Below are 11846 nucleotides of genomic sequence, written 5' to 3'. Positions count from 1 at the left end.
CAACAATGTCTGACTGACCTTGGTCAAGGTTAGCCCCTTGTATTGAGAAGTAACATCATTTACAAGACAACAATGTCTGACTGACCTTGGTCAAGGTTAGCCCCTTGTATAGAGAAGTAACATCATTTACAAGACAACAATGTCTGACTGACCTTGGTCAAGGTTAGCCCCTTGTATAGAGAAGTAACATCATTTACAAGACAACAATGTCTGACTGACCTTGGTCAAGGTTAGCCCCTTGTATAGAGAAGTAACATCATTTACAAGACAACAATGTCTGACTGACCTTGGTCAAGGTTAGCCCCTTGTATAGAGAAGTAACATCATTTACAAGACAACAATGTCTGACTGACCTTGGTCAAGGTTAGCCCCTTGTATAGAGAAGTAACATCATTTACAAGACAACAATGTCTGACTGACCTTGGTCAAGGTTAGCCCCTTGTATATAGTAACATGAGAAGTAACATCATTTACAAGACAACAATGTCTGACTGACCTTGGTCAAGGTTAGCCCCTTGTATTGAGAAGTAACATCATTTACAAGACAACAATGTCTGACTGACCTTGGTCAAGGTTAGCCCCATTGTATTGAGAAGTAACATCATTTACAAGACAACAATGTCTGACTGACCTTGGTCAAGGTTAGCCCCTTGTATAGAGAAGTAACATCATTTACAAGACAACAATGTCTGACTGAACTTGGTCAAGGTTTAGCCCCTTGTATAGAGAAGTAACATCATTTACAAGACAACAATGTCTGACTGAACTTGGTTCAAGGTTAGCCCCTTGTACAGAGAAGTAACATCATTTACAAGACAACAATGTCTGACTGACCTTGGTCAAGGTTAGCCCCCTTGTATTGAGAAGTAACATCATTTACAAGACAACAATGTCTGACTGACCTTGGTCAAGGTTAGCCCCTTGTATTGAGAAAGTAACATCATTTTACAAGACAACAATGTCCTGACTGACCTTGGTCAAGGTTAGCCCCCCATGTATAGAGAAGTAACATCATTTACAAGACAACAATGTCTGACTGACCTTGGTCAAGGTTAGCCCCTTGTATAGAGAAGTAACATCATTTACAAGACAACAATGTCTGACTGACCTTGGTCAAGGTTAGCCCCTTGTATTGAGAAGTAACATCATTTACAAGACAACAATGTCTGACTGACCTTGGTCAAGGTTAGCCCCTTGTATTGAGAAGTAACATCATTTACAAGACAACAATGTCTGACTGACCTTGGTCAAGGTTAGCCCCTTGTATAGAGAAGTAACATTACAAGACAACAATGTCTGACTGACCTTGGTCAAGGTTAGCCACTTGTATTGAGAAGTAACATCATTTACAAGACAACAATGTCTGACTGACCTTGGTCAAGGTTAGCCCCTTGTATTGAGAAGTAACATCATTTACAAGACAACAATGTCTGACTGACCTTGGTCAAGGTTAGCCCCTTGTATAGAGAAGTAACATCATTTTACAAGACAACAATGTTTGACTGACCTTGGTCAAGGTTAGCCCCTTGTATAGAGAAGTAACATCATTTACAAGACAACAATGTCTGACTGACTTGGTCAAGGTTAGCCCCTTGTATAGAGAAGTAACATCATTTACAAGACAACAATGTCTGACTGACCTTGGTCAAGGTTAGCCCCTTGTATAGAGAAGTAACATCATTTACAAGACAACAATGTCTGACTGAGGGCCTTGGTCAAGGTTAGCCCCTTGTATTGAGAAACGTTACATCATTTACAAGACAACAATGGAGTGTAAGGTTAGCCCCGTGAAATAGGACCCTTGTGTCCCAAAATCCACTCCAGGATATATACATGGTGGTCCCGGTACACCTGGAAAGCGTAACGAAAAAACAGACCATTGGCAAGATGTACAACTAAAAGAAAAGCAAGAAAATATATGACATTATTAATATGGAAACAGACTGGTATTTACCAATTCATGCAAGTACATCAAATCACAATAGCATCACAGTAGAAGGTTTCAGAAATTACTTTTATTGGTTATTGCTAACCACATTTTCTGGAACAGCAATCACCTAATAATTTCTAAAAAACTCTCTTTAAAACTTGGAGCAGTTGTGATAACTACATGTAGTGAACCCCGCCTTATGGCGAACACCTCTGTATAAACAACAAGAGGCCCAAAGGGCCTTAACGGTCATCTGACTACCTTGACAATAGTAAAATTATTTATATATAGTGTCACTTTGTCAGGATCATGTCAGGATAATTTTCAATTTCTTACAACAAATTTTATTTCAAACAAGAGGCCCAAGGGCCTTAACATATAGGAAATTACTTAGATATAGTGTCATGGTAGTCATCTTCGATTTGGGATCAACCAGAGATGTAACAATACTTTGTCGGGACCATGTCAGGATCATTTCATGTAAGTTTCAGCCAAATCCCACCGGTAGAACTTGAGAAGAAGTTCAAAATGTGTTTTCAAGATGGCGGTTGTGGCGGCCATCTTGGATTTTAGGATCGACCCGAAAAATAACAACACTTTTTCGGGACCGTGTCAGGATAATTTCATGCAAGTTTCAGCCAAATCCCAAAGGTAGAACTTGAGAAGAAGTTCAAAATGTGTTTTCAAGATGGCGGCTGTGGCGGCCATCTTGGATTTCGGATTGACCCGAAAAATAACAACACTTTGTCGGGACCATGTCAGGATCATTTCATGCAAGTTTCAGCCAAATCCCAAAGGTAGAACTTGAGAAGAAGTTCAAAATGTGTTTTCAAGATGGCGGCTGTGGCGGCCATCTTGGATTTCGGATCGACCCTAAAAATACCAACACTTTGTCGGGACCATGTCAGGATCATTTCATGCAAGTTTCAGTCAAATCGCACCGGTAGAACTTGAGAAGAAGTTCAAAATGTGTTTTCAAGATGATGGCTGTGGCCGCCATCTTGGATTTCAGATCGACCCGAAAAATAACAACACTTTGTCGGGACCATGTAAGGATCATTTCATGCAAGTTTCAGCCAAATCCCACTGGTAGAACTTGAGAAGAAGTTCAAAATGTGTTTTCAAGATGGCGGTTGTGGCGGCCATGTTGGATTTCAGATCGACCCGAAAAATAACAACACTTTGTCGGGACCGTGTCGGGATCATTTCATGCAAGTTTCAGCCAAATCCCACTGGTAGAACTTGAGAAGAAGTTCAAAATGTGTTTTCAAGATGGCGGCTGTGGCGGCCATCTTGGATTTCGGATTGACCCGAAAAATAACAACACTTTGTCAGGACCATGTCAGGATCATTTCATGCAAGTTTCAGCCAAATCCCAAAGGTAGAACTTGAGAAGAAGAAGTTCAAAATGTGTTTTCAAGATGGCGGCTGTGGCGGCCATCTTGGATTTCGGATCGACCCGAAAAATAACAACACTTTGTCGGGACCGTGTCAGGATCATTTCATGCAAGTTTCAGCCAAATCCCACTGGTAGAACTTGAGAAGAAGTTCAAAATGTGTTTTTCAAGATAGCGGCTGTGGCGGCCATCTTGGATTTCAGATCGACCCAAAAAAATAACAACACTTTGTCGGAACCGTGTCAGGATCATTTCATGCAAGTTTAAGCCAAATCCCACTGGTAGAACTTGAGAAGAAGTTCAAAATGTGTTTTCAAGATGGCGGCTGTGGCGGCCATCTTGGATTTCGGATCGACCCGAAAAATAACAACACTTTGTCGGGACCATGTCAGGATCATTTCATGCAAGTTTCAGCCAAATCCCACTGGTAGAACTTGAGAAGAAGTTCAAAATGTGTTTTCAAGATGGCGGCTGTGGCGGCCATGTTGGATTTCGGATCGACCCGAAAAATAACAACACTTTGTCGGGACCGTGTCAGGATCATTTCATGCAAGTTTCAGCCAAATCCCACTGGTAGAACTTGAGAAGAAGTTCAAAATGTGTTTTCAAGATGGCGGCTGTGGCGGCCATCTTGGATTTCGGATCGACCCGAAAAATAACAACACTTTGTCGGGACCGTGTCAGGAACATTTCATGCAAGTTTCAGCCAAATCCCACTGGTAGAACTTGAGAAGAAGTTCAAAATGTGAAAAGTTAACGCACGGCGGACGGCGCACGGCGCACGGCGCACGGCGCACGGCGGACGGCGGACGACGACGGACGAAACATGATGACTATAGGTCATCCTGACCCTTCGGGTCAGATGACCTAAAAACAGAAAAAATTTACTATCTTTTTGAATTGGTCATTAATTAAGTCCTATTATTAATTGAGGCATTGTAAAGTTAAGAAAAAAAAAATAGAGTTTTGAATTTTTGGAACTACATGTATCTATATCATTCAGAGTAGTTAAAAAAGGTATGAAATCAAAAATGCCCTTAATTCTTTGCCTCTTTCTGACTGCTTAAAACCTGTTTCTAGAAACACATGTGAGTCTAAACATTACAAATTTATAGAATGTGGACATACTGTACACTATACCACTCAGCATTCAGTGTAGAGTCCAGACAATTTATTGGCTGACGAGGTGCTTCACCTTACCTAATAGCTTTTTCTCTTCCTGTAGTGAGATGTTAGTATTATTAAATATGATCAGTTCTAAATCCCTAATTCACATTACTGTCTTAATGAATGCTCCATAATTTTGGTTTTTTTTACTGTATATGTTTATGTGTATATACTTGTTTTTAAAACATGTATGATATCTAAATTGGTAAATTATAACTAATAATATAATATACTGTACCTTTTGCCCTACATGTAGATTGCTATCTAAAAAATTCGATATATGTGCTAGGCTCAATATACACTTCCAAATTCCCTTCAGGATTTTACAATAATATATTCACTTTATAAAATACAAATTTTGATATGACTGAAAACCAAACTCATATTTTCAATGCTGGAAAATAATAATTAAATTGTTGTTGACATGCAATTGTGACCAGTGTATATGCCTATTTCTGACTATCAATGACCAATCTCTGATGACTCAATTACCTGTCAAGTAAAAGGTACTGTATATATAATTATATATCTACCTAGCTGTATGATACACCAGTCGTGACCAGCCATCCTCTCTTCCTCCGTGTCTCCCAGCCATCCATCCATTTTCCAAACTCTGTGAATAAACCTTCCTTAAACACTGGGGCTGTAGGCTGCAGTAAAATAAAATCGTGTAAAACAATATAACAAGAGATACCAGAGAGATACTGGGGCTGTAGGCTGCAGTAAAATAAAATCGTGTAAAACAATCTAACAAGAGATACCAGAGAGATACTGGGGCTGTAGGCTGCAGTAAAATAAAATTGTGTAAAACAATATAACAAGAGTTACCAGAGAGATACTGGAGCTGTAGGCTGCAGTAAAATAAAATCGTGCAAAAAAATATAACATGAGATACCAGAGAGATACTGGAGCTGTAGGCTGCAGTACAAATAAAATCGTGTAAAACAATATAACAAGAGATACCAGAGAGATACTGGAGCTGTAGGCTGCAGTAAAATACCAAAAGAATTTTAATACCCACCAAAGATCTACATGTATGCCTGACAATGGAAAAACAAATCTTAGCACCCACCAAAGATCTAAATATATGTCGGACAGTGGATAGAGGGATCTTAGTGCCCATAAAATATCTACACGTATATATGTCTTAGAATGGATAGAGGGATCTTAGCACCCACCACAAGACCTACATGTAGGTCTTCAAATGGATAGAGGAATCTTAGTGCCAACCATAGATCTACATGTCTATATGTCTGACAATGGATAAAGGAATCTTATATATATATAATTATAGTGCCCATCAAAGATCTACATGTATTTCTGACAATGTATAGAGGGATCTTAGTGACCATCAAAGATCTACATGTAGGTCTGACAATGGATAGAGGGATCTTAGTGACCATCAAAGATCTACATGTATGTCTGACAATGGATAGAGGGATCTTAGTGACCATCAAAGATCTACATGTATGTCTGACAATGGATAGAGGGATCTTAGTGCCCATCAAAGATCTACATGTAGGTCTGAAAATGTAAAGAGGGATCTTAGTGACCATCAAAGATCTACATGAAGGTCTGACAATGGATAGAGATATCTTAGTGACCATCAAAGATCTACATGTAGGTCTGACAATGGAAAGAGGGATCTTTTCTAAGCACCCGCCAAAGATCTACATGTATGTCTGTCAATGGATAGAGGCATCTGTGAGCCCACCAAAGATCTACATGTATGTCTAACAATGGATAGAGAGATTTTAATGCCCACCTAAGATCTACATGTATGTCTGACAATGGATAGAGGATCTAAGTGCCCAACAAATAGGTCAGACAATGGATAGAGGGATCATAGTGCAAATCAAAGATCTACATGTATGTCTGACAATGGATAGAGGGATCTTAATGTCCATCAAAGACCTACATGTATGTCTGACAATGGATAGAGGGATCTTAGTGCCCAACAAAGATCTGTATGTAAGTCTGACAATGGATAGAGGGATCTTAGTGCCCAACAAAGATCTGTATGTAAGTCTAACAATGGATAGAGGGATCTTAGTGCCCATCAAAGATCTATATGTAAGTCTGACAATGGATAGAGGGATCTTAGTGCCCATCAAAGATCTGCATGTATGTCTGACAATAGATAGAGGGATCTTAGTGCCCAACAAAGATCTACATGTATGTCTGACAATGGATAGAGGGATCTTAGTGCCCAACAAAGATCTGTATGTAAGTCTGACAATGGATAGAGGGATCTTAGTGCCCAACAAAGATCTGTATGTAAGTCTGACAATGGAAAGAGGGATCTTTTCTAAGCACCCGCCAAAGATCTACATGTATGTCTGTCAATGGATAGAGGCATCTGTGAGCCCACCAAAGATCTACATGTATGTCTAACAATGGATAGAGAGATTTTAATGCCCACCTAAGATCTACATGTATGTCTGACAATGGATAGAGGATCTAAGTGCCCAACAAATAGGTCAGACAATGGATAGAGGGATCATAGTGCAAATCAAAGATCTACATGTATGTCTGACAATGGATAGAGGGATCTTAATGTCCATCAAAGACCTACATGTATGTCTGACAATGGATAGAGGGATCTTAGTGCCCAACAAAGATCTGTATGTAAGTCTGACAATGGATAGAGGGATCTTAGTGCCCAACAAAGATCTGTATGTAAGTCTAACAATGGATAGAGGGATCTTAGTGCCCATCAAAGATCTACTTGTAAGTCTGACAATGGATAGAGGGATCTTAGTGCCCATCAAAGATCTGCATGTATGTCTGACAATAGATAGAGGGATCTTAGTGCCCAACAAAGATCTACATGTATGTCTGACAATGGATAGAGGGATCTTAGTGCCCAACAAAGATCTGTATGTAAGTCTGACAATGGATAGAGGGATCTTAGTGCCCAACAAAGATCTGTATGTAAGTCTGACAATGGATAGAGGGATCTTAGTGCCCATCAAAGATCTGCATGTAAGTTTGACAATGGATAGAGGGATCTTAGTGCCCATCAAAGATCTACATGTAGGTATGACAATGGATAGAGGGATCTTTTCTTAGCACCCGCCAAAGATCTACATGTATGTCTGTCAATGGATAGAGGCATCTGAGGGCCCACCAAAGATCTACATGTATGTCTAACAATGGATAGAGAGATCTTAGTGCCCAACAAATAGGTCAGACAATGGATAGAGGGATCATAGTGCAAATCAAAGATCTACATGTATGTTTGACAACGAATAGAGGGATCTTAGTACCAACCAAAGATCTACATGCAACCAAAGATCTACATGTAAGTCTGACGAATGATAGAGGGATCTTAGTGAACAACAAAGATCTACATGTATGTCTGACGAGTGATAAAGGGATGTTAGTACCCACCAAAAATCTATATATTTGTCTGATAATGGATAGAAGGATTTTAATGCCCATCTAAAATCTACATATTTGTCTGATAATGGATAGAGGGATTTTAGTGCCCAACAAAGATCTATAGGTAAGTCTGACAATGGATAGAGGGATCTTAGTGCTCAACAAAGATCTACATGTATGTCTGACAATGGATAGAGGAATCTTAGTGCCCAACAAAGATCTACATGTATGTCTGACAATGGATAGAAGGATCTTAGTGCCCAATAAAGATCTATATGTAAGTCTGACAATGGATAGAGGGATCTTAGTGCCCAACAAAGATCTATATGTAAGTCTGACAATGGATAGAGGGATCTTAGTGCCCAACAAGATCTACATGTATGTCTGACAATGGATAGAGGGATCTTAGTGACCATCAAAGATCTACATGTATGTCTGACAATGGATAGAGGGATCTTAGTGCCCAACAAAGATCTATATGTAAGTCTGACAATGGATAGAGGGATTTTAGTGCCCAACAAAGATCTACATGTATGTCTGACAATGGATAGAGGAATCTTAGTGACCATCAAAGATCTACATGTAGGTCTGACAATGGATAGAGGAATCTTGGTGCCCAACAAAGATCTACATGTATGTCTCACATAAAGCTGCCTAGCAGTAACAGTCACTTTTGATCTTCAATTTGAAGCATTTAGCATGTTGTTTTCTTTTTATAAAAGTTCCAGATGGCTGCCTTCTGGCCATTGATTTTGTTGTTTAGTTGTTCCTAAGTTGCAATATGCACCACAAAGCAAGGTGGAATTAGAAGGGGAACAAAATGGAATTTAAGATAGATCGCTTAAAGATGCTCCACCGCCGACAGAGCATAAATGATATTCATTATTTGAACAATAATTGGTGTTCAATTGTGTGTATGTAAGTCTAATTAACACAAAAAATAATATATACTTTTTCATTTTGGCTTTGGTGCATGCGCAATCAGTACTTCATTCCATATAGGATGTAGTGCGTATAAATTTTTTCGGGATGCAATTAATTATTTTCTATATTTGTAACTTGACGTAGAATTAGAAGCTCAAACTTTTCAATGGTGGTAATGGTGTAAAGTAAGTAATTTTTGTAACTGAAGAAAAATGCTAAATCGTCTGCTCCTGTTTTTGATAGTGAAAAAATACTATTTGTCGGCGGTGGAGCATCTTTAAGTTCTAGCTAAGAAATAGTGGTAACAATTCCAAGATGGCCACTTGTCAGTCATCTTGTTGATGGAACGCCCCATAAAGGCAATATGCTCATAATTATAAGGTCCAAGAGAAACCTTATATATATGGAACTTGAGAAAGATCCTTTTAGAACTTTCTGAGAAGTAGCAATAATAAGAATTGTTAATGGACAGATGGACAGACAGAAGACCTGGACAGGCCTGAACAGACAATGGACAAAAGGCAAAAATTAGAAAGGGTAAAAAATCTGATATATCACTGACATCTATTATGAGTAGCATACGATAAAGTCTAAGGAAGGGTTTACAGTAACACAAAGTTTAGTAAATACATGACCGGATCAAAGAAGTAATATCTATATTATGGTTCAGGTAACGTGTGTCTGTACAAATTACATTAAATTAAACATCTTCTACAGATTCAGAAGGTGGAAGACTAAACTGTCTTTAGAATTTGTGTACCCAGAGTTATATCCACCAGACTTTATTATTTATGAGTTGTATACCTCGACTTATCTCCCCTGGACTTTATTATTTATGAGTTGTAATACCTCGACTTATCTCTCTTTGACTTTATTATTTATGAGTTGTTATACCTCGACTTATCTTCCCTGAACTTTATAATTTATGAGTTGTATATCTTGACTTATCTCCCCTGGACTTTATTTTTTATGAGTTGTATACCTAATTAATCTCCCCTGGACTTTATTATTTATGAGTTGTATACCTCAACTTTTCTCCCCTGAACTTTGTTATTTATGAGTTGCAAACCTCGACTTATCTCCCCTGGACTTTATTATTTATCAGTTGTATACCTCGACTTATCTTCCCTGGACTTTATTATTTATGAGTTGTATACCTCAACTTATCTTCCCTGAACTTTATAATTTATGAGGTGTATATCTAGAGTAATCTTCCCCCGACTTTAATATTTATGAGTTGTATACCTCGACTTATCTCCCTTTGACTTTATTATTTATGAGTTGTATACCTCGACTTATCTCCCCTGGACTTTATTATTTATGAGTTGTATACCTCGACTTATCTCCCTTTGACTTTATTATTTATGAGTTGTATACCTCGACTTATCTCCCCCGGACTTTATTCCTGGAATTTATTATTTATGAGTTGTATACCTCAACTTATATCTCTCCTGAAACTTTATTATTTATGAGTTGTACACCTAGAGTTATTTCCCATGGAGTTTATTATTTATGAGTTGTACTAAAATTATCTCCCCTGGGCTGCACCATTACATACCTTTAACAGATTGTCTGCCACAGCAAAATAATCATCAGTGGAAAAACAGATTTTACCTCCAACCTAAAAAATGAAAAAGATATATGATCTTCATCAACCTGTTCTTGACAATATTTCTCTACATTTTGTAGATGATTTAATAAATGAAGCATATTATACTATAAAAGATAACACGAGGCCCATGAGTTGTGATACAGAATGATACAAAGATACATAAACACTACACATTAAATAGTCCATTGCAATATTAGGCTCATTAATCAATCAGGCCTAATTACACAATGTGAGCATATATAATCTAAAAGTAGTGCCAAAAAGGCTCCAATGTGACAAAAGATCTAAAAAATGAAAAAAAAAAACATACATAAAGTAAATGATTTATCTATTTGACATTTGATTCCATTACATCTGTGTACATTCAGAAGACGGTTTTTGAAATTCTAGTCATCTTGACCCCTTTTAACCAGAAAGGATCAGTTTTGGGTCAGCGAGGACCATTATAGTGGGGGGCCATATTATTTTTATGAAAGAAATCTAAAATATATATTCTTTTCAGACACCTGATGTACAATTAATGATGGACAAATGGTGATGAGAATATTAGTTTAATTAAGAAATGATTTTGATATCATTACCGTCTCTACTGCCAAGTCATTGAGTTCTGTAAACTTTGGGGCAGTCTTCTGGTATGGTTTGGGTTCTTGTGCCATGCCAACTACCTGTGTAAAAAGAAATAAGGATTAATTAGGTCCTAGACTGGTCAGACAGTAAAGTTGGACTGGTCAGACAGTAAAGTTGGACTGATCAGACAATAAGGTTGGATTGGTCAGACAATCATCAAGTTAGACTGGTCAGACAATACAGTTGGACTGGTCAGACAGTAAAGTTGGACTGGACAGACAATATAGTTAGACTGGTCAGACAATACAGTTGGACTGGTCAGACAGTAAAGTTGGACTGGTCAGACAATACAGTTAGACTGGTCAGACAATACAGTTGGACTAGTCAGACAGTAAAGTTGGACTGATCAGTCAATAAAGTTGGACTGGTCAGACAGTAAAGTTGGACTGGTCAGACAGTAAAGTTGGACTGATCAGACAGTAAAGTTGGACTGGTCAGAAAGTAAAGTTGGACTGGTCAGACAATACAGTTAGACTGGTCAGACAGTAAAGTTGGACTGGTCAGACAGTAAAGTTGGACTGGTCAGACAGTAAAGTTGGACTGATCAGACAGTAAAGTTGGACTGGTCAGACAATACAGTTAGACTGGTCAGACAGTAAAGTTGGACTAATCAGACAGTAAAGTTGGACTGGTCAGACAGTAAAGTTGGACCGGTCAGACAGTAAAGTTGGACTGGTCAGACAATACAGTTAGACTGTTCAGCCAGTAAAGTTGGACTGGTCAGACAGTAAAGTTGGACTGGTCAGACAGTAAAGTTGGACTGGTCAAACAGTAAAGTTGGACTGGTCAGACAGTAAAGTTGGAC

The 11846-nt window shown here is 38.4% G+C and overlaps 1 protein-coding gene across 1 annotated transcript; it reads right to left on the bottom strand.

Moving 5' to 3' along the window:
- Positions 1-5027: 5027 nt before the first annotated feature.
- Positions 5028-11134, bottom strand: LOC138312030 (allantoicase-like). The gene is made up of 3 exons (XM_069253110.1): positions 10996-11134; positions 10361-10423; positions 5028-5144 (listed from the first exon to the last, which is right to left on the bottom strand). The coding sequence occupies exons 1-3, from the start codon at positions 11068-11070 to the stop codon at positions 5028-5030; spliced, it is 255 nt and encodes an 84-aa protein (XP_069109211.1). The 5' UTR covers positions 11071-11134.
- Positions 11135-11846: the final 712 nt, after the last annotated feature.

Source organism: Argopecten irradians, unplaced genomic scaffold, assembly GCF_041381155.1.
Source record: "Argopecten irradians isolate NY unplaced genomic scaffold, Ai_NY scaffold_0188, whole genome shotgun sequence".
NCBI classification, from domain to species: Eukaryota; Metazoa; Mollusca; class Bivalvia; order Pectinida; family Pectinidae; genus Argopecten; species Argopecten irradians.
Note: the sequence above shows the minus strand (reverse complement) of the source record. Positions and strands in the feature narration are given on the sequence as shown.